Source organism: Giraffa tippelskirchi, chromosome 3 (assembly GCF_054371585.1).
Source record: "Giraffa tippelskirchi isolate mGirTip1 chromosome 3, T2T-mGirTip1v1.2.pri, whole genome shotgun sequence".
NCBI classification, from domain to species: Eukaryota; Metazoa; Chordata; class Mammalia; order Artiodactyla; family Giraffidae; genus Giraffa; species Giraffa tippelskirchi.
Window position 1 is genome coordinate 81874665 of NC_137277.1, and position 24046 is coordinate 81898710.

The window sequence follows — 24046 nt, forward strand, 5'->3', positions numbered from 1 at the left end:
CTAGTGCTTATATTGCCTCTGTCATAGTACCCAGGAGAATTTTTTAAATTCTAGAGAAAGCGTTACAAGTACTAATGCTTTCAGAGCATATGACTGTTAAACTCAACATTCATAAAACTAAGATATGGCATCCAGTCCCATCACTTCATGGCAAATAGATGGAGAAACAATGGAAACAGTGACAGACTACTTTCTTGTGCTTCAAAACCACTGGGGACGTTGACGACAGCCATGAAATTAAAAGACACTTGCTCCTTGCAAGAAAAGCTATGATAAACCTAGACAGATTTAAAAAAAAAAACAGAGACATCACTTTGCCAACAAGTGTCCATATAGTCAAAGCTATGGTTTTTCCAGTCATGTATGGATGTGAAAGTTGGACCATAAAGAAGGCTGAGCACTGAAGAATTGATGCTTTCAAACTGTGGTGCTGGAGAAGACTCTTGCGAGTCACTTGGACAGCAAGGAGATCAAACCAGTCAATCCTAAGGGAAATACCCTGAATATTCATTGGAAGGACTGATGCTGAAGCTGAAGCTCCAATACTTTGGCCACCTGATGCAAAAAGTTGACTTATTAGAAAAGACCCTAATGCTGGGAAAGATTGAGAGCAGGAGGAGAAGGGTGTAACAGAGGATGAGATGATTGAATGGCATCACCAACTCAACGGACATGAGTTTGAGCAAGCTCCAGGAGATATTGAAGGACAGGGAATCTTAGTGTGCTGCTGTCCATGGGGTCGCAAAGAGTAAGCAACTGAACAACAATATATATATATATATATATATATATACACACACACACACACACACATACATATACCCACAATGGAATACTACTCAGCCACAAAAAAGAATGAAAATTTTGCCATTTGCAGCAACATGGATGGTATTATGCTAAGTGAAATAAGTCAGAGAAAGACAAATACTATATGTTATCACCTATATGTATAATCTGAGAAATACAACAAACTAGTGAATATAACAAAAAAGGAAGCAGACTCACAGATATAGAGAACAAACTACCAGTTATCATCAGGGACAGGGAATGGGGATGGGCTAAATAGGGGTAAGGGATTAGGTACAAACTATTATGTAGAAAATAAGCTTCAAGGTTTATTATACAACACTATGGATATAGTCAATATTTTAAAACTGTAATAGCTATATTTATGGACTGGTGCCTCAGAGGGCAAAGAATTTGCCTGCAATGCAGGAGACCCAGGTTCAATCCCTAGGTCAGGAAGATCCTCTGGAGAAGGGAATGGTGACCCACTCCAGTATTCTTACCTGGAGAATTCCATGGACAGAGGAGCCTGGCGGGCTACAGTCCATGGGGTTGCAAAGAATTGGACACAACTGAGTAACTAACACTTTCACTTATAGACTATAACCTTTAAAAACTGAGAATCACTATATTGTATACCTATAACTTATATAATATTGTATATCAACTATACTTCAATTTTTTTTAAAAGTACACAATGTTATTTGATTTTTAAATTCTCTGATGCTTTATATGTAATTTCTTGGAAAAAAGTACTCTATAGTGGTAAACAATGTACTTCTGAGTGTCTGAAGACCATAAAATTACACTGCATCGTTAGTTTCAGTCATTATAATACTCAGCATTAAAACGATCAATGTTTAAATAAAGTTAGTCCTTTCATAATATATTCCTTTACCTTGTTTTTGTTTGTTTGTTTGTTTGGCTGCACTGGGTCTTTGTTGCGGTGTTCAGGCTTAGTTGTCCCACAACATGTGGAATCTTAGTTCCCCCACTAGGGATTGAACTCACATTCCCTGCGCTGGAAGGAGGATTCTTAACCACTGGACCACTAGGAATGTCTTCATATCCTTTTAGCTTTTAATCCTTGAACTTTCCTATAGCCTTATCTTTCATTTATTTGAACTGCTCTTCTCTCCATCTTTTGAATGCCCATATGAAATTTGCTGCTGCTGCTAAGTCGCTTCAGTCGTGTCCGACTCTGTGCGACCCCACAGATGGCAGCCCACCAGGCTCCGCTGTCCCTGGGATTCTCCAGGCAAGAATACTACTATATCTTTAACGATCTTATAATATTTTTATATTATATTATTATTACATTTATTAAGAGGTATCTGACTTTTCTTCTGTTAGCCATGTTGATGTCAATCTCTTCCTCATATTAAGGAAGAGATACTTCTCCTACTCTCCTACTCCTACTGCTGCTGCTGCTGCTGCTAAGTCGCTTCAGTCGTGTCCGACTCTGTGTGACCCCATAGACGACAGCCCACCAGGCTCCCCCGTCCCTGGGATTCTCCAGGCAAGAACACTGGAGTGGGTTGCCATTTCCTTCTCCAGTCCATGAAAGTGAAAAGTGAAAGGGAAGTCGCTCAGTCGTGTCTGACTCCTAGCGACCCCATGGACTGCAGCCTTCCAGGCTCCTCCGTCCATGGGATTTTCCAGGCAAGAGTACTGGAGTGGGTTGCCACTGCCTTCTCTGCTACTCCTACTAGTCTCCTCAAATTAAGCTTTCCAAGAGGTAACAGATTCACACTATCAGTTCAGTTCAGTCGCTCAGTCGTGTCCGACTCTTTGCGACCCCATGAATTGCAGCACGCCAGGCCTCTCTGTCCATCACCAACTCCCGGAGTCTACCCAAACCCATGTTCATCGAGTCGGTGATGCCATCCAACCATCTCATCCTCTGTCGTCCCCTTCTCCTCCCGCCCCCAATCCTTCCCAGCATTAGGGTCTTTTCCAATGAGTCAACCCTTCGCATGAGGTGGCCAAAGTATTGGAGTTTCAGCTTCAACATCAAACCTTCCAATGAACACCCAGGATTGATCTCTTTTAGGATGGATTGATTGGATCTCCTTGCAGTCCAAGGGACTCTCAAGAGTCTTCTCCAACACCACAGTTCAAAAGCATCAATTCTGCGGCGCTCAGCTTTCTTCACCGTCCAACTCTCACATCCATACATGACCACTGGAAAAACCATAGCCTTGACTAGACGGACTTTTGTTGGCAAAGTAATGTCTCTGCTTTTAAACAGGCTATCTAGGTTGGCCATAACCTTCCTTCCAAGGAGTAAGCGTCTTTTAATTTCATGGCTGCAGTCACCATCAGCAGTGATTCACACTATAGTAAGTGATTAATGCATAACTCACTCAGAACAGGGTATAGACCATTGCAATCATAAAGTGATCTGTAGGAAAAATGATAATTTTGATAAAGTCCAGTGATCAAATCTGACATTGATTGGCAGTTTGCTTTGAAGATCTTGGGCCATGAAATCTGAATTGTATTCCTTAGAGTAATATTCTTCAAATTCACCTATGAGCCACCAACAATCAAATACAGGTTTCTAGGGGCCCTTATAATTTCTTTTTTATGTATTTATAGATTTAGATCAATAGTAGAGGGTTGGTAAACAACAATCAAGAAAGAAAAACAAATACATGGAAATATTAAATTGAATTTCAATGTGAAAATTATGGCAAGGCTTTAATATATCCCAATATCATAAAATTATGGTTCACCCTTCAAAGTGAAACAAAGTGCATGGCAAAAATTATAGGATAGCTCAGAGTTCCTACATTGTTTAATTATTCACAAAGAATTGGTTGGTGTCTTAGGACTAGCTTGGTTTAGGGAAAAAAACAAAGGTTTTGGAATGAATTAAACCTAGGATTTCAGGGAATCCCCTGATGGGCCAGTGGTTAGAAATCCATGCTTCTACTGCAGGAGACAGGGCTTCAATCCCTGATTGGGAAGCTAAGATCCCTCACGCCTTGTGGCCAAAAAAACCAAACCAAGACAAACAAACCAAAAAACTCCTAGAATTTCACCTGAACTCTTGTGTGGAACCTTAGCCAAGTTACTGAATCATGGAACTGTGTGTCTTGGCCAAGTTACTATACTAGATTGTGCTCAGATTTATCACCTGTAAAAATGTTGTTGTAAAGATTAGTAATAAAACATGTAAGGTGTCTGGAAGCAGAGCCTCATACATAGTATGTGCTCAGTCAAGTCTCACATGGGGCACCTTGAACAGTACACCCAATGATTTTTTTTTATTAAATTGAATAGACTATTAGGAGATTAAATGTTGGTATTATATGACTTTCTTCCTGGAGCGGACAACTGAAATTGAAAGGACCTATTTTTTTCTGCTGACTGTACAGTAAATACTTCCCCAAGATACTACAATGGGCACACTTTAACAAGAAATGTCTCTGTAACGATCCTTTATGGAGAAGTCTAGAGTGTGCAGAAAAAACTTCCTCTATTTTATAAATCAGTATTTTCACAAAAAATCTATTTATTTGGTGTTTAGGACCCCATTAAAAAAAAACAAACAATAAAATTGCAGTGCCTTTTCAGAATAGTAGTTAATAGATGATTTTAACCAATTTGATTAAAATTGTACCTGGTAACAACTAGGGTTTCAAAAGGAGAGGAAAAAAAAAGAGATAGATAGTACTTGTTGCTTCTCAGTATGGTGCAGGAACCACGAATGGGTCCATCAATGCATGGTGAGTGGAAGAAATTCAGAGGCACCAGCTGAAAGCAAAATCTTAGTATTCTGTAGTTTTCTTTTAATAACTCAAATTTGCATTAAGGTGCATATGTTATATTTTCTGGATTTTATATGTCATGTAAATCAACACTCAAGATATTTTCGTACCATAGCTCTTTGATTTACCTAACAATTGCACTCATCTCACACGCTAGTAAAGTAATACTCAAAATTCTCCAAGCCAGGCTTCAGCAATATGTGAACCGTGAACTTCCAGATGTTCAAGCTGGTTTTAGAAAAGGCAGAGGAACCAGAGATCAAATTGCCAACATCTGATGGATCACTGAAAAAGCAAGAGAGCTCCAGAAAAACATCTATTTCTGCTTTATTGACTATGCCAAAGCCTTTGACTGTGTGGATCACAATAAACTGTGGAAAATTCTGAAAGGGATGGGAATACCAGACCACCTGACCTGCCTCTTGAGAAACCTGTATGCAGGTCATGAAGCAACAGTTAGAACTGGACATGGAACAACACACTGGTTCCAAATAGGAAAAGGAGTATGTCAAGGCTGTATATTGTCACCCTGCTTATTTAACTTCTATGCAGAGTACATCATGAGAAATGCTGGGCTGGAGGAAGCACAAGCTGGAATCAAGATTGCCAGGAGAAATATCAATAACCTCAGATATGCAGATGACACCACCCTTATGGCAGAAAGTGAAGAAGAACTAAAGAGCCTCTTGATGAAAGTGAAAGAGGAGAGTGAAAAAGTTGGCTTAAAGCTCAACATTCAGAAAACTAAGATCATGGCATCTGGTCCCGTCACTTCATGGCAAATAGATGGGGAAACAGTGGAAACAGTGGCTGACTTTATTTTTCTGGGCTCCAGAATCACTACAGATGGTGATTGCAGCCAAATTAAAAGATGCTTACTCCTTGGAAGGAAGGTTATGACCAACCTAGATAGCATATTGAAAAGCAGAGACATTATTTTGCCAACAAAGGTCCGTCTAGTCAAGGCTATGGTTTTTCCAGTGGTCATGTATGGATGTGAGAGTTGGACGGTGAAGAAAGCTGAGCGCTGAAGAATTGATGCTTTTGAACTGTGGTGGTGGAGAAGACTCTTGAGAGTCCCTTGCACTGCAAGAAGATCCAACCAGTCCATCCTAAAGGAGATCAGTCCTGGGTGTTCATTGGAAGGACTGATGTTGAAGCTGAAACTCCCATACTTTGGCTACCTGATGCAAAGAGCTGACTCATTTGAAAAGACCCTGATGCTGGGAAAGATTGAGGGCAGGAGGAGAAGGGGATGACAGAGGATGAGATGGTTAGATGGCATCACTGACTCAATGGACATGGGTTTGGGTGAATTCCGGGAGTTGGTGATATACAGGGAGGGATGGACGTGCTGCAGTTCATGGGGTCGTAAAGAGTCGGACACGACTGAGTGACTGAACTGAACTGAACTGAAAGTTTCTAATAATGAAGCATATTGTAGGGATGCATCCCTTCCTTTCAGTCAACATATAAAAAACATTATATTACACATTAAAATTGCTGTGCCACGAAAAGATAGTCATCATCTTTAGTCATTGGGAGATGTGAATTCAATGAAAATTATGTACATATGCACATATTTATTAATAATTACATGTGTCACATATACATGTGTGCATATATAAATATACTATATATTAAATATATATTAATTATAATATATATTAATAATACCAAGTAATCTTGGAAGGGATATGGAAGAACTGAAACTCTTATTAGGTTGCCAGTGGAAATGTAAAATGGTATAAACACTTAGGAAATGGTCTAGCGTTTCTTATAAAAGTTAATCATGCTCCTACCATATGACCCAGCTATTTTATTCCTAAGTATCTACCCAAAAGAAATGAAATGTATATCTATACAAAGACTTACACATGCATGTTTCACAAATCTAAAAATACAAACAACCCAATATACTATCAACATATGAGTGGATAAACAAACAGAAGTATATCCTCACAGTGAATGTTACTCTAGAATAAAAAGGAACTAGCTATGGATACATGCAACAACATATATGAACCTCAAATATGCAGAGCAAAATAAGCTAGATTGAAAAAGGGTACATATTGTACAATTCCATTGATACTATTCTAGAACATGCAAACTAATTAATAGTTGCAGAAAGTAGATCACTGTTTGCCTAGAGATGGGATGGGGGAACAGAGAGAAGCAGGAATTAAAGGAGACATGAGCAAATTTGGGGGGATAACACTTACATTCATTATTTTAATTATGTTTATGACTTCATATATATATATGTACATATATATATATAAACTTATCAAGTTGTATACTTTAAATTTATGCCACTTACTACATGTTGATTATACCTCAATAAAACTGTCTTACAAAAAAATCATTGTGTTGATTTTTCTTTTTTTTTTTGCATTTCATCATTTATTTAATGTTTAAGCTCTTGCACTAGATTTTTACAAGCTGGTGAACACTGACAAATTATTTCTCCACAGTACTATAACCACATGTTCCTGGACAGTATAAATATATGGTTAAGCTAACATTAATACACATCGGCATTTTATCAGTTACATAATAAAACAAATTGTCAAGTATCCAAATATTAAGTTACACAGCTCAAAAGGTATATAAAATATCAAATGTCTGCTCAATTCATTAGCAGAAACCCACTTTTTTTTGCAAGAGAGGCTGGGAATCACACTTCAAACAAAACTAAGTTGGTAAACAACTTCAGGTAAGTGTGGAAAAAATTATAAGAATTTCAGAAATTGTGATTAAGAATTGTTTTAGTTACAATAACAAAGTATTTATACCTTTTAAGAAATACTAAATTAAAATGCATATTCTACATGTTCTGCACAAGACAAAGGCAATGTTTTACTAAAAATACTTAATAGCCCCCTCCCATTCTGTTTTCAAGCCCTCCCTGTAAGCTGCACCCCAAAGTGCAAAATTAAAATGAACTGTAAGGCTTTTGTCTGGAGGCATTAAAGACATGTGCTTCTGTACAATTTGATTTTCAAAATGGAGGCCTTCTACAACACAAAATGAGATTTATAGAAAGATGTTAAATAATCACTGTAAGACTTGGTTAATTAAAAAGGGAGGAAATCTGATGTATACTGGTATGAGTGTGGGAGATGTAAACATATTGTGAGCCAAACCTCATAGGCCCTACTTTCTATGTTTGAAACGATGCAAGGAATAAACCATGTAAGGTCCAGAATGTTCATAGTTCCTGGGATTTGTTCTATATAATACTAAAAATATACAAGTATTGTGCTGGGTATTTTGGCACCTAGTCTTTCTAAATTTCTTACATATTGATAAGATTCTGGCATGGAAATAGATTTAAAGATATGACTCAATACTGCATGATTTCAGGAAAGGTCAACTGGTACAAATTATAAGCACATTTTAAATGCTGAACAGCATGAATTCTTTACTAGTATCCGAATATGTTGCTCATAACCTGAACAGAGACTGCAATTCTGCCAGCTTGTGGCCCGGTAAAACTGCTCTTAAATACTCCTATGGAGGCTTCATTAGACTTATTCACCAAGTCAACAGGTTATCTACTATGTACAACAAATTCCATCCTGTCCCAGGTTCCACTTCTAAGCAATGGCATCACACACCCTGGTTTTATTGAATGCAACTGTTGTTTCTGTGCCCAATGGAGTCTTTGAAGCGCAGCCACATTTTAGGACGATACTTCTCCAAATTCAAAGGTTGCTTGCTGTTAAAAGCTCCTCGCCACTTTTTATCTTATGAACTGTACTGCATCTTCATATTTCATTCCACCTTCAATTAATGCTGAGTGACAAGCACTGGAGCTCTGCCAAGGCCTGCAACATGATGAACAGCAATACAACAACCAAGGTCTTCACGAAACTTAATTTTCACAAGACTTAACCAATCATCAACAGTCTGGTTAGATGGTGGTGCGCCATCATCAAAAGGCCAATTGAGAACACGGATGCCTTCTTTCTCCACAAGGAGTAGTGTCATAAGTTGCTTCACACTCTAACTATTGTGGAACTTCTTAAGTTCCTCTATAAATTTGTTTAAAGTCACATTAGTTGGGTTGTGTGTAATAAGAAATCTCATGTTCTTGTATGTAACTTCTACAGGAGCTGGGGGGTTCATTCGAGCCATGTTAATTTAGTTAACTCAATAGGGATATGAACCAATTTAAAAAATTGAATACAGAAATGATACAAAGAAACTGAGTCACCGTCAATATACTCCACTTGAAATTCTGTGCTTTTGAGTATGAAGTTGGGAGTAATGAATGAATGAACCTCTTAACAAGAAGCAGCAATTTTTCAATCCAGTAATACTGAGGCAATAGAAAGGAAGAGTACTGAGGTCTACCCCATCCAGGTCAAAACTCTTACAAAAAATGCTCTGTGGATTAATTTACCTATGGGCTTCCCAGGTGGCTCAGTGGTAAAGAATCCACCTGCTAATGCAGGAGACACACGTTGGATCCCTGGGTGCAGAAGATCCTCTGAAAGAGGAAATAGCAACCCACTCCAGTATTCTTGCTTGTAAAAGCCTGTGGACAAAGGAGCCTGGTGGGCTATAGTCCATGGGATCAAAGAGTCAGACAGGGCTGAGCATGAGCACAATAACACACCTATGTCACTGGTTTTCTGAAGGGATTAAATGAAACAATCCATATAAAGTGCATGGCCCATACCATCAACTCAAAAAGCAAGTGAATTCGTACATTTACCATCACAGACTTTTGAAAGTTTATAAACTCCAAATACTGAAGTAATTAATTTTTCATCAGAAGTAAGAAAATGTAATGAACTAGTACCTGAATCTTTTAAGGAGAGATAGGTCTAAACTGACATTAAAGTGACCTGCATGTTAGGCTATTTAAGAAGCATACAACCAGAGAAATTTAATTTGTTGGAAGAAGTAGAAGGGTTACAATAGCTTGCAGTCTTGTCAGTACATTTTATACCTTGTTCTTAGACCTTTTCATTAAAACAGAAAAATTAAAACCTTGTCATTACACAGAGAGGCTGAAGTTTCAAATAGCCCATTTAGTTTCTTCTTACACTTCACTTTGAGGTTCTTACATGTGGAAATCCTGTTATCATATTTGTTTGCAAGCTTTCTCTCTAGTGAAAAATACTCTATCAGTCAGCCTATGGGGAATTAATTAAATGAAATGTGGAAAAATGTAATCTTCAGGGACTTCTGCTGTGGGTACTCTCAGTAAATACAGCACAGCCAAGGGACTCTGCAGAGATCTGACCTAGAGTGGACAGAGTTCTGGGCTTTAGGTCCAGCCGGTTTGAAATAAAATAATTTTCTTGAGCCTTGAGCAAGTCATTGTTTTGCAGTCTTTTGATTTATAATATGGGGACTAATCACATAGTCATGATTTATAGGGAATGTTTACAAAATATATGGAATAATTATTATTAATAAACTAGGTTATTAACCTCTTCCAAAAATAAGGTGCTGACATGTAAATAACATTTGTACCTGATGCTTTAGTTCTGGTCCAGTGCTAAATCTGCCTTCAAAAGTCCAAATCAATTTGTCTTGCTGGAAGAACATAAATGTTCTTCTACTCCTGGCTCTGCCAAAAGCTAGTTCTGTGCTCACTGGTAACCACTTCACCCCCTCAATTTCTTCAAATGTAAAAGTAGAGAGGTGGACTAGATCAGGGAGGGAAAACACATGATGTATATTGATATTCCTATCTGTCTGTGCCCATGGCAGACATTGTTAGTCAATCACTGAAATGTTTCTACCCAAATTAGGAAGCTGCTTCTGAATTCTTCCCAGCAAAACATTGTAGGCAGCCACTACCCATCAATTAGAGTTAGCAACATAAGTAAAACATACTTGCCATCTTTGAGACAGAGTATCTCTAAGGGTTCTTTTAATTCCAATATTACTCAAAGGTCAAAATGAGAGTCTGTGCCAGAAAGAAGTATGTTGGCAAATCTTACTTCCCTTTTTCACATTCCAGCTTCTGAGTGTTAAAGACTTTGCAAGTCCTGTCCATGAGGATACTCTGCTCTTACATTATTTGTCCAAAATGAGAACAGGTTAGTGGATTTCCCCCCAATTCTGAAAATATATACTGTAAATCTTTGAACAATCCAGAAAAGTACAAAGATGAAAGTGAAAAGTATCTGATATTCAAAATCCATTATTAATATTTGGCAACCAGTCTTGCAGTCATAGCTCTAGGTGTGTTTTCTGTACTCTAATTTCCCCATACAGCAACATTATGTATGAACAGCTTTGCACATCACTTGGATCCTGCAGTTCTCTATGTACTCTTAACATTCCATCTTTATCTGGGGGCTCCTATTCTGCAGAGCGAAACTTTGCAAATATAGCAGCAGATTGAAAGAGCAAAGGATCTTTAGACCCTTACTACAACTACACTTAAAGACGTGGTCAAATTCTCCAGGCTCCTCTCTAGTAAACACAGAATGGAAATATTGGTAAATCTTGTGGTTAAAATTCAATTTGAAAATGAAATGGACCCAGTGTCTTGGGAGAAAAGCAAGTGTTCCTCCTTTACCCTTGCACCCCAAAACCACTTTTTCTCCTGCTTATTACTATAAAAGTAGTATATGTTTATTTAGGAAAATACAGGCAGGCAAAAATGAGAAAAAATAAAAAGCATTTGTAATCTAATCAGAATAATTGTGGTTAACATGTTGAATGTGTATGTTTGTCTTTTTTTCCTATGCATATATTTTTATGTAGGTATCAACATACATAATTCAAAAGCACTCTTTTAAACTTCCAGGTTTTTCTCTTTACACACTGCATTGCAGTTCCTGTAGAGCACTCATTCTATTATGAGCAGGAAACAAGAGCTAAAACCGGCTTTGGTAATATACAACTCTTTGTATCAGTAGTTTGCACAGTGAGGTGTGCTCACCAAGGAACCAATGTTATGGGTGTGTTTTTAAACTAATACGCCTATTATTTTGAACACTACTGTACTGGAGTTTAGTTTATCCACTGGGCATGATGCTCCTGAAGTTCAAATTCCCTCAGCAGATATTCAGCAAGGATGTTATATAACTGGTATAAATGATGTCATGTTAGGGCCAAAATCTCTGTATGCATTTATACCTCAATCTACTTAACTGATGGAATATCTGTGTTCCTTAAGTGTATTTGCATAAAGAGAATATCTCACCATCATCTGTCTAATGGTGTGATACTGATACATACTGTGATGAGGTGATTTACTTTGTATGTAGCAGTGAAGAAGGTATAACATAGGAAAAAGACCTTTTTCATTCACAGGGAGGTCAATTGCTCCCGAGGGTTTGAGGCTAAAGAGACACAGATAAATAGAACAGTATTATGGACTCTGTGGGAGAGGGTGAGGGCGGGATGATATGGGAGAATGGCATGGAAGCATGTAAATTATCATATGTGAAACGAATCGCCAGTCCAGGTTCAATGCATGATACAGGGTACTCGGGGCTGGTGCACCGGGATGACCTGGAGGGATGGGATGGGGAGGGGGGTGGAAGGGGGGTTCTAGAGGTGGAAAACATGTATACCCATGGTGGATTTATGTCAATGAATGGCAAAACAAATACAATATTGTAAAGTTAAAAAATAGAAAATAAACTAATAAAAAAAATAAAAAAATTAACTGCAAAGTACCATCCCTATATATGATGCCAATAATTGTTAACAAACAAAAAGCAGCCAGAAGAAACCTTGTCTTTGATATTCAATATATGCTGTTTGGTTATCTATTGCTACGAAACAGACCACCCCAAAATGTAGTGGCTAAAAACAATTTATTATAATCTCTCACAATTCTTTGGGCTAACTGGGCTCACCCAGGCAGTCTTCTGCTGGTCTTGCTTGGAGTCTCTCATATACGGTTGCAGTCAGATAGCAGCTGGGGCTGAGGTCTCCTGGGGTTCAACTGGGTGTCTAGAAGATCTAGTCTGGTTTCTTCACTTACATGTCTGGTGCCTTGGTTCACACAGCTTCTCTTTCCACTTCAAGTCACATCCCCCAGGGCTTTTTCCTACAGCCTCTCTTCCCACAAAGATGGTCAGACTTCTTACATGATGGCTGACTTCTAAGACTGTAAAATTAAAAGCTCTCAGGCTTTTTTAAAGCTTAGGTGGAGACTTGGCATAGTGTCACTTCCAGCCTCCTATAAGTTACAGCACGTCTCAGGGCCAGCCTTGATGCAATGTGGGGGACCACACAAGCACAGCGACACAGCAGGAGAGGTAGTTCATTCAGTGCCATCTGGGGACACTAGCTACTGGACCTGCTCCAACTGTAGGCTGTACAAATTTAGAATTTTAACAATAATGCCAAGGGAGTTTGGATACTTTCTTGGTGAAACATGGAGTACAATGAAAAGGAATATGCAGAGGGAAGAAGCGTCAAGGTGATGGAGGACTTTGAAAACAGTAGGTACTTTCTTGGGTCTTACAAATTTGGCAGATTATATCACGGAGAAGGTGAAATAAATGGGTCATTGCATCACTATTACCCAAACTTTGCATACTTGGAAGGCTTACCTGATGATGATTGTTTTTTACGACAATTCTGGAACTGAGTATTACAACTTAGTCACACATCTCAAGCGTACCTGGAGGGTTTTCTTTCTAAGGATGGCAAAGAACTTAGATATTAACAGAAACATACACAGGTTAGTAGAATGTGAAGCCAATTAAGGGGGGAAATAAAATAGCAAGGAGAGCCTGACAGTAAAATAACTCCCATGGCAACAGGACAGGAGAGAAAAACCAGCATCCTGGAACTTCTCAGTGCGTAGTATCTGTGCCTTCATGGCACCATATTTAAGTTTAGAAGGCAAGGCCTAGTTTCTCATATGGATATGATCTTGCATCAGAGTTCTGCAAAGGCCAGGAACCTCCTTGATGTGGGTGGCCTGAGACTGGGGTTCCCTCCTCTTGTGCTGAATCGCCATTTAATGCCAAACAGCTTTTTCTTAGCTGTTTCCTTAATTTTTCTTAAACATGTTCAGACTCTTATCGTATTGTCCTCCTCCCTTTGAAAATATGTACTCTGCAGGTGCCTGAAATAATATACTCCCAGTAATTGCAGTTTTGCAAAAGTAAAGTTTATTTTATTCAGTCTAAACTCAACGGAAATTTGTTGCCCAACAAGGAAATACCAAATTTTATAAACCCATTGAGGGCAGCCATCATGTCCTGTATGACTTTGTTATCGCCTGCCTCTTGGGCTCACTGTCTACCTTCTCCATGTACTAATTTTAATAAGTAACTTGAATTGTTAACAACATACTCTGGTGCCATTCTTTGATGCAGAAATGTCATTTCATAATGTCTCTGCATGTTCCATGTCCGATTCACTGTAAATCATTTCTCCTGAGCTTGTTAGTGTGCAGATCATTTTGCAGGCTTCTCACTTAACAGCTGAAAGTTTAATACAAATTGAAGAAACTTACTTCAATTACAAGCAATTAATTTAGGCTTCACTTAACTTAAGAAATATTCGAACATATAAATCAACAGATAAATCCTGGGAGTGTCAAATTACTCAACGGAGAGAAAGGAAGTTCTTTGAAGCTTTTGGGGCGTTGGTCTGCTGTAGTCAGGCTTTTACGGTTTTCTTTTTCTTTTTTTGGCGTCAGGTTTTTGAATGAAATAGTAAAACCAGTGCCAGGCACTGTCTGCTCCACCTGGTTTGCATAATTCTAAGAAGTCAGAAACTGAAAACCAGGCTTGTTAAAGAGCTAGAAAGAGTGCTATTACATAAGAGAAAACAAAACAAAACCATTTCTCTATTCTTTTTTAAATCATAAGATTTCACAACATTCCCGTTTTCAAGTACTTGAAGTTTGCTCTGGGCACTGATTAATTTTTAAATAATTGTTTTTAATGTGCAGTGAATGGTACACATTCATTGTAGATTTAAAACATACTTAAAGTAACAAAGAGAAAGATAAAATCATTCAAGGTCCAGCAACTGTTAATATTACTATTAATATTTTGAAGAACGGCTCTTTTTTTTCTAGGTACATGTTTTCACAGAACGGGTCCACACTACACAGTTTCATAACTTTTTTTTGCGTTTTTATTTTTAAAATCGTATCTTGAGTAAGTGAAAACTTCTAGAGGTTATGACACGTTTGTAGTATCGAACGGGGTTAAAAATCGCCCTCTATGGTGTGGCGTGTGCACTCGGGTGGGAAGAGAACGCTCCGGGTGGGCAACATCGACCACTCTCCGATCCAAAGAGATTTCTCCGTTTGCCCTCGGCGACAGAAGCCTGGCGAGAGTGCAAGGCGTGGCAATACGTGCAGGGCGATCAGGGTGACCGCGAGCACGAGCTCCCCGCGCGGCCCACTTTTTCCCCGGGCCAGTCCGACTGGCCCCAGCCCCGAAGTGAGCCGCAGCGCGAGGGCAGCTCGCGGTGCGCTGGACCCGGGTCCCGGCTTCCGGCCCCCACCCCCGGGGCTGGCGCCACTCTCGGGCGGTGGGGAGAGATAAAGCCGGGCAGGGCTCTGCAGATCCAAAGCAGGGAGGCGCAGCTCCGATACCAGCGCCTTTGCCGGGTCTCCAGGCGTGTTTGTTTGAACTGTTTAAACTGTTTCAAAGCACCCGAACCCCAGCGACCTTCGGCAAACAACTCTTAATCCCGCGGGCGGGGAGCAATGGCTGCATTCGCCGGAAGGGCAAACTGAGAGCAGAGACCGGGGAGCCACGGGGGCCCTCCTCCCGGCACTCAGCCTGCCGCAGCCGCCCCTGGGACCCCCGCCCGCAACCCTTTCCCGCCCCAGGACCGCCAGCTTCTTGCGTCAGCCCCGACGAGGGTGGGGGATTTTCGGAAGCTCGGCCCGCGCGGCCAGCTGGGGAAGGAAGGGCCTGGGCACTTGCCCCGCCCTCGGGGGGCGGGAGGCGGAGCGGGGCGAGAGCCCGGTCGGCGACTCTGGCCAAGTCTGGGAGAAGGGAGTTCGTAGGACCCCCCAGGAGCCGCCGCCGCCGCCGCCAGTACCGCCGTGTCCGCACCAAGCCTCAGCAGCCGGAACAGGGCAGCCGTCGGGGAGCCTCAAAGCACCGTCCTCAGCTCAGCATGATGGACTTGGAGCTGCCGCCGCCGGGACTGCCGTCCCAGCAGGTGGTGCCAGGACAGGAGCAGGGGCGCGAGGGAGGGACAGCCGCTTCGGCCTCTTTTTCCGTCTGTGGCCGGAGCTCGGACTGCAGCGGCCGCGCGCACCCCAGAGCCGCTGCTCTTGAGCTGGGGCCGGGGGAGGGGAGTGGACCCGAAGGGTTGCGAGGGGTATGGGGACGCTGCCGAATGGTATGACTGACGAGGCGCCCGCAGCCCCCGAGGGCAATAGGGTTGGGGGGCTACGCCAGCGCGCGCGGGGGCGAAGGGCGTCTCTAACCGCGTCCCCGGCCGCCTGAGCTGAGACGCTGGAGCCGCGGCCGGCCCCCTTTCCGAGTTTGAGCGGCTAGGAGGCAACCGGGCAGGAGAGGGCGGACGCTGGCGGTCTGAGCCGGCGCGGCCCGGCCCTTCCGGGGCTGCGCGGCTCCCCCGCCTCGGAGCCGGCAAAAATGTGCCTAGTCACGGGGCCGCTCTCGGGGGAACTGAGGTCTCCGGGCTGGGACCCGGAACCCCTCCTCTGCCGCTGCCCCTCTGCCCACGACCTCCGCGGGCGCGGGCCGCGGCGCTCTTACCCTGCTGAGGGTTCTCCTAGGCAGAGTGATCAATCAGTCCAGCCTTGCTATCGCCTTTAGGCCACTTGGCGAAAATTCCCAGCTCCCAGAGTGGGGGCATGAGGAGGTCACTAAGTGCCCAGAGCACTCGGTTTCCCCGACGTACGGCGATCGAACCCGGCCCTGCCCGCCGCCTCGCCCCGAGGGAAAGGTTCGGGCTCGTAGAACCCTGAGTCGGCCCCTAGCAATAAGCCGGCAAGGGCTGGCAGGGCGGTGGACTCTGAAGTCCGACGCGGCTGCGCTCCCCACCCCACCCCACCCCAGCTCCCCGCGGCTTCTCGATCCCGGCGCGGTGCCTCCCGGTGGCGCACGCCGCGAGCGTGGTCCCGGCGCCGTGACAGTGGCCGGTTGGCTGTCACGGCGGCCCTCAGTGGGCCCTTTCCTGCTTTGTAGCGTGCAAACCTTGCCGCGCCGGGGCCAAGGGACAAGTTGGAGCTGTTGATCTGTTGCGCAATTGTTATTTTCCCCAGGGCGGCTTTGTCTTTGGATTTAGCGTTTCGGAATTGCAATTCCAAAATGTGTAAGGCAGGATATTCTGTTCTCTGCTGTCAAGGGTAAGAATTTCGAGTGTAGATTAGCATTTCTGTTGTTTTTAGGCTGTTACTAAATTTTGTACTTTCATATATTGTTTCTCTTTTGGGTGCTTTATGTAGTTTTCCTTTTGTGTTTGAGAATTTGCTTCATTTGCTTTCCTAGTATGTTGCTTCTTTTGAGAGGGCAGAGAGTGGGACAGCTGTGTCTCATAAAACTTTGCTAACAAGTTCTATAAATGTTGCAAATGTGAAAACAAGTTTCTGTATATATTTTGTAGGGACTTTTTAAAGGAGTAGATAGTTTTATTTCCAATTTGTGTGTGTGAGTGGGTTCTTTGGAAAAATATTTAGTTCAAGGAAATGTGTAACCTAATAGGAACGGTAAATATACTTATGCTCTTAAACATCAAGTTTTAGACTAATCCTGAAGTAAGGTTTTGAGTTATTGACAATGTACTGATTGTGCCTTTTTTTCCCTTTAAAGCTGTTTGTCTTGATCTTTCCCCCAGTAATGATTAAGATTGTATTCCTCCCTCTCCACGATATGAAGAAGTAAATTGTGCTTTCCGATTTAGCTGCTGTTCAATCCCTATAGCCATTTCTTTAATAATCTGTATGACCAAAGGATATATGATGCTAATGGACTTTAGTTTTCCTAGATTGAGGAATGTAGCCTAGAGTGTTATATTACTGAAGATTTTTTCTTTCTTAACTATGTAATTGAACATTCCGTATACAAAAGTGGGTAAAGCATCTTTTTCTTTTAAATGTGAACTTTCCAATTATGTTTGTTAAGGTACCTCCCTTTCCACCCTTTGTAATCAGACCTCAGTTTGCATATGTGAAGACTATAAAAGAAAATGGAATAAAATTTAGAGTTAATTTCATGTCTCTAACTAAGATTCATGTTAAATGTTTGTAGTCCAGGAAGATTTGGACAGAGTCATAAGTGGATTCTAACCTTTTGTCAAAGAAACACCGGGTGCGAGGTGGTACTGGGATAAAAGTTCTTCCCCCTTTGTGCAGAGGAGGTGTTGATGAAGAGCAGTAGAGTTTTACATTCTGAATTTCCATTAGCTGGAAGGAACCATCCATTACCCTTTTCAAAGCTGTCTTGGAGAAAGTATTTTTGCATATGAGGAATGAAGTTGATCTTGGACTAGATAAAGTAACTTTTAAAGAAAAATAGGGCATCCCTTTCATCTCCAGAAGGTTGAGCAAAGAACAACTTGACTTTTTAGATATTTGGAAAAAAACCTCTTGAGAGATTGTGAAAGATTGTAGGAGGATAAAAACGTAATTCACATCAGTCTTTCTGCATTAAAAGTAACTTGGGTCATTTTGGACTCTTTCTTGTCAGCTTGGGTTTTTATAAACAGTGCTGGGAGGGGAAACCCCCAAATCTAACTTTCTTTAGGATAACCAGAAAGAATTGAAAGCCAAATACATTATTTGTCTTTATTTTTATTCAGGACGAATTATACTTACAGAGCTGCATGAGAAAAAGAACCCTCTGTGGGCTATAAGCACTTTTTTTTCCCGTGGGAATTTCCTCTCTACTGGTGGAACACATTTAAAGGGTGTTTTGCATAAATAATATTTCCTCTTTGATTTTTCCTTGATCTGGGGTTAACTCGTCAGTGTAAATTCTTGGATGCAGGAGGAGTTTGGCACTAAGATAATCATAGATGAGTTATCGGACACTTCCTTGTGTGCCAGGCAGTACGATAATTGCTTCACATGCATAATTTCACAGTCACCCTGTAGGAAATACTGTCTCCAGTTTCTAGGTGAGGAAAGGCGTAAAGCAGCCAGGGTCCTGGATCCTGGTTAAAGTGACTCAACTGTTGAGTGGCAGAGGTGGGATTCAAACCCTGGTAGAAGGACCCCACTTCCAAGTGGACCAAGACTAGTTAACTTTATAAACAGAAGGAAACTCTTACACTTGAAAAAATGGACAAATTGAGAAAAACTACGAGAAGGACAGGTAGGAATTTAAAAGATTAATCTTTGCACCTTTTCCAGTTACCAAGAAAGTTAATAACTGTTTGTGAGGAGTGAGGTCAACCTTGAATACAGTGAAAGTAAATACAACCTGTCATTGGACCTACCCCATGGGAGACTTTTAAGAAAGACTAAGAGGCCTAGTGGGGTTTAATTTAGAGAGGCAGGACCATTTCTTGATTTAATAATAGTTTTTAAAATTTCTGATATTTCAGCAGTATCTGAGATCCTGCCTTACATTTTTCAGGGACTGATTTTCTTTATTAAATCTCTTAGCTCCTGGTGACTTTAATTTTATTTGCCTTGTTAGTTGGTACATTCTCCTGTTCCATTGGCTCTTTTTATCTAGAAATAGTGGTCAAAAATAAGTTTGGTAGTGAAGATGTTTGGTAGTGAATATGGTGAAGAGTAGGACAGACAGGGTTAAACCCGGTTGAAGGAAAGTGGAGAGGAGGGGGAGAATTTGAGTCGAAAACAACTAGTGGAAACCTGTTGGTTCAAATTAAACACTAATCTCCTGTTTTGGCATTTCTGAATTGAAGCAGGCATAAGGGCTCAAATCTGTCTAATTGAAGCCTTCTTGGGGTTTTGTGAACAGTACATTTCAAAATTAAATACTTTATTTCTTAGTCCTTATCTTTAAACAGATTGTTCTCCGAATTATTATCGTCTTGTTTGTCTGAGTTAAGGATACTGCAGGGTTTTTAGGATTCAGTGGATAATTTGCCTAAAAATTAATCTGACAACTCCCAGTATATTTAAAAGCCTGGCCCAGCCACTTCCGAAAGTTTGCTGGAATCTGTTGTTGCACAGCAGGGTTGTTGTTCTTTAGTTGCTAAGTTGTGTCTGACTTTGCGACCCCATGGACTGGACCCCATGGACTGTAGCCCGGCGGGGTCCTCTCTCCATGGGATTTCCCAGGCAAGAATCCTGAAGTGGGTTGCCATTTCCTTCTCCAGGGGATCTTCTTGATTCAGGGATCGAACCCCTGTCTCCTGCATTGGCGGCACATTCTTTACCACTGAGCCGCCAGGGAAGCCCACACAGCAGGGTATAGGAGGATAAACGTACTAAAGGCAATATTCAACCAGCTTCCTTCACCAATGGCTATATGTTTAAGTTTACTGTAGAGTGGAGAATAGAGTTTATATTTTGATAATAAGATTTCTGTGAGTTTTAAAAATGTAATTACCAGCTGCTTTTAAATGTGCTCTAACAAACATTTATTAAAGGGGCTCTAAGGTACAGACCAAGGCTTCTTTCATTGATAATGGTATGTTTTCTGGAAATGAAAGCAAAAAATAAGTTCAAGTGTATAACATTCCCAAAAAGTATTAGAAAAATACAAATGTTCTTATACTAACTTTCCCCGCCAAGACAAAGCAAGATTGGTAAACAAAATCCAGTCTTGCCTAAAGTTGGGATTTTCTCTGTGTCAGCCCCTGCCACAGTAAACACTTTAACTATTATTATGAAGAATTTTAGGAACATTGAGGATTGGAAGCACTTTTTTTTAAATTGGAGTATAATTGCTTTACAATATTGTATTCGTTTCTGCGGTACGACAGTGTGAATCAGCTATAAATATACATATGTCCCCTCCCTCTTGGACCTCCCTTCCATCTCACCCCTAGGTCATCACAGAGCACCAAGCTGAGCTTCCTGTCATATGTCCTATAACACCTTCAAAGCCTTATAAAATCTTTCTCTGTGCGTGAGCATGTAAGTTTATTTGGCCCAAACTGTGGTAGAAGTGAAGACAAAGCCAGGACATAAGCGAGTACCAAATCCATCCTTCAGAGACCTTGTTGATAATTGAATGTCACTATCATTCATCAGCAGCCTGTATTTTGCTTTTGCTGTTGTTGTTGTTTGGGTGTTTTGGAGCTCTGGATGGCTTGCGGGGATCTTCCCTGACCAGAGATTGAACCCAGGCCAGCAGCGAAAGCCCTGAATCCTAACCACTCGGGCCACCAGGGAATTCCCAACAGCCTGTATCCTGAAGGATTAAAAAAAATGCCCTGGCAGTGCTAAGTTAGTCATTCTTTTTCTCACAAACTTGGATAATTGAGACTCCGAGCCCTATGATATTGACAGCATACTGATGAGATCCAGCCTCTCTGTTGCTTTTCTTCAAATCAGAGAAGAATAATTGGGTAAGAAAAGAAAACTGTCAGATCATTTTGGCTTTGAAGCCTTCTTCCAAACTTAAGAGTTTATTTTCTGCATTAGGCAGTTCTCCTTAATCACTTTTTAAAATCTCTGATACCTGTCTTACGTATGTATCTATGTTCTTTTCCTCTACAATTCAATTATAAGTTCCTTGAGAGCTGGGCATAGAATTTATATTTGTCTCTTCTTTAAATAGATTTAAGAGATGTAAGCCCCATTCTATACAGTCCACCCATTTAAAGTGGACAGTTCAGTGACTGACTGTATTCAGAGTAGTACAGCCATCACCACAGTCAATTTTAGAACGTTTTCATCACCCCAGGAAGAAACCCCATACCCATTAGCAGTCACCCCCCATTTCCCTTCAGCTCTCTCAGTTCCTAGTAACCACTCATTATACTCTTATCTCTATGGATTTGTCTCCTGGATATTTCATATAAATGGAATCATAGCCTGGGTGGTTCTGTGTGACTGGCTTCTTTAACTTAACATGTTTACATAGTTTGACCATATTGTATCATGTATCAAAGCCTATTGCTTTGTGCATTTTATTGCTGGATACTATTCCATTATATGGAATAGACATTTTATTTGTCCCCTCCTCAGTTCGTGGACATTTGGGTTGTTTCTACTTTATATTTATTTTTGCTCCTTATAGCAGTGGTTCTTAAAATGTGCTGTATGTTAGAGTCGCCACCCGTATTTAAAATACTGATGCCCAGGCCATATGTCTCGTTAAATTAAAATCTCTGCAGGTGGGGCATCAGTATCTTTTTCAAACCTCTGAAGGAATTCCATCATGCAAGTAGATTGAGAACCAGTGTTCTGAAGGAATTGGCACAGTGCTTGGTACCCGTGGAAGGTATGCCTATAGGGATTTAGAAAATCTGGTTATGATGTTGCTTAATTCATGACAGGAAGTGTTTTTATGTTTGATCACTGACCTTTACAGCCTTAAGATTAATACCTACATCTGAGAACTGTGTTTAAGGCACCTGGTGAATGTTTGAAATTCAGTAAATATAATTTGAGCTCTGTAATCCCTCGTGGAGATCTGGGTGATAATTTTTAGTAAAATTCCTCTGTTTGGTCAGGAGTGTGGTGACTGATAGCCTGCAGTATAGATTATTTGGGAATCATGTAGAGAAGTCAGTCTTGCCTGGAAAAATCCCATGGACGGAGGAGCCTGGTAGGCTACAGTCCATGGGGTCGCGAAGAGTCGGACACAACTGAGCGACTTCACTTTCACTTTTCCTTTTCATGCACTGGAGAAGGAAATGGCAACCCACTCCAGTGTTCTTGCTTGGAGAATCCCAGGGACAGGGGAGCCTGGTGGGCTGCCGTCTATGGGTCGCACAGAGTCAGACACGACTGAAGCGACCTAGCAGCAGCAGCAGCAGCAGCAGCAGCAGAGAAGGCAGGGAGGACCAGGGTGAGGCACTGGGGAGGATGGAGAGCCTGGAAGCTGGGGCGCAATACTGCCTCCCCCCACGAAGCTCCAAGCTCTGCATTCCTGGGCCTCCTTATCTTCCTCCAGTAAAAAACAAAAACTTCAATCGGGGACTCCCCTGGCAGTCCAGAGGCAAAGGCACCAAGCTCCCAGTGCAGGGGGCCTGGGGTCAGTCCTTGGTCAGGGAGCTAGATCTCACCTGCCACAACTAAGACTCTGCATGCTACAGCTAAAAAATTCTCTGTGCCAGAACCAAGACCCAGTGTGGCCAAATAAATCAATATTTAAAAACAAAAACTTCAGTCTACAAGGCCACTTTTAGCAACTCAGCTTTTTGATTCTCTGTATATGCTTCATAAAGTCAACTTTATATTCTGACCACAGTGGCTACTGTTTGTACTTACCTGGATGATTTCTGGTTTACACATTTGGAAACTAGGGCTGACTTCTGAATTGTTTGCGAGTTTGTGTGTGTGTGTGTGTGTGTTGTGCATCACATGCGAGGGTATGGTTCAGGACCTTCTGAAACTGTCTCAGCCCTGCCTTGTGACAGCGTGGGAACAGGCCCAGCAGGGAGTGGGTGCTCCAAGCCAGCACCCATTTCTTTCAGTCTTTAGACTCCTCTTTTGTGCAGCCCAGATCCAGTCTTTCCCATGCCATCACCCAGTGGAGGGGTACATTTAGTCTTCCCTTGAGAGCTGTCTGCTTTTCTAACTCGAGTCATCAGTAGTTTGAAATTCTTTTAATATGTCCCTCCAATTATTGCTTTAAGATTTAAAAAGCAGTACTATTCTTTCACTTATTTTGTGCTGAATGATATACATATGTGTTTAAAGTTTTGATACCTTAAAACAGAAGAATTTTGGTGTTAACACTTAGGCTATTTGCAGTGCATACTTGTATTTCAGTGAGTGATCCTTCCTATTAAATGCCCTTTCCCTCCTTTTCAGGATGGAGCCGATGTTCAGGGTGGGTGATACCACTCTACCCCTCGTGTTTGTGTGGGAGGCACGGACACTGTTAACTGTGTATGGAGGTGGCCTGCTGATGAACAGTATAGAAATTTGCTTTACTTCAGATTTGACAGCCTTTTGTCTGCTCTGCTTCAGCACAGAATTGTAGTATCACCCGTGGAGGCAGAGCCCAGCCTATCCCCAGGGAATTCTGAGGGATTAGACTACAGGGAGCAAGGATTGATCCAGTTCTGTGGCCTTCTGTGAACAGGATAGGAACAGAGGTGTGACCCTGGTGAACTCGCCGTGCTTGTCTCAGTGTCTGAGGGTCAGTTTAAGAACATGTGCATTTTGCTGGTTGGTTTCACAGTCCTAGAGCAAGGGAATCTTGCTACTATGGCTAGAGAGTATTGAAGAACTCTGAATTTTTTTGACCTAGCCCCCCCAAAATTATTTTAATCATTACAATCCTAGTAATGAAAACCACCAAAAATCAAAACTGTCATTTTTTTCTTGCACTAGGAAAAACTGTCAGTTTTTGAAGACGTCATTTTGTTCTTGGGGCTTCTCAATGAGACATGATTAAAATGTACACTGAGAAACCAACTCCAGAGGACAAGAACTGGGGCAGTGAATTTAGTGC

General features: G+C 41.5%; 1 protein-coding gene and 1 pseudogene across 7 annotated transcripts in view; one reads left to right on the plus strand and one right to left on the minus strand.

Moving 5' to 3' along the window:
* The window catches only part of NFE2L2 (NFE2 like bZIP transcription factor 2), a 175003-nt gene that overhangs the window by 127047 nt on the left and 23910 nt on the right, over nt 1-24046 (plus strand). For 3 of the 7 annotated variants that reach the window (XM_081579595.1, XM_081579599.1, XM_081579601.1), the window contains exon 1: nt 15466-15689. The exons of 2 other annotated variants lie outside the window; for them this stretch is intronic. In XM_081579595.1, the coding sequence (XP_081435721.1) occupies nt 15645-15689 (45 nt within the window). In that variant the 5' untranslated portion in view covers nt 15466-15644. Of the gene's footprint in view, nt 1-15465; nt 15690-16696; nt 16846-24046 lie in introns of those variants that run through there. 2 more of the 7 variants (XM_081579596.1, XM_081579600.1) reach the window with 1 other exon arrangement.
* Nucleotides 8190-8702, minus strand: LOC145541892 (protein tyrosine phosphatase type IVA 1 pseudogene; annotated as a pseudogene).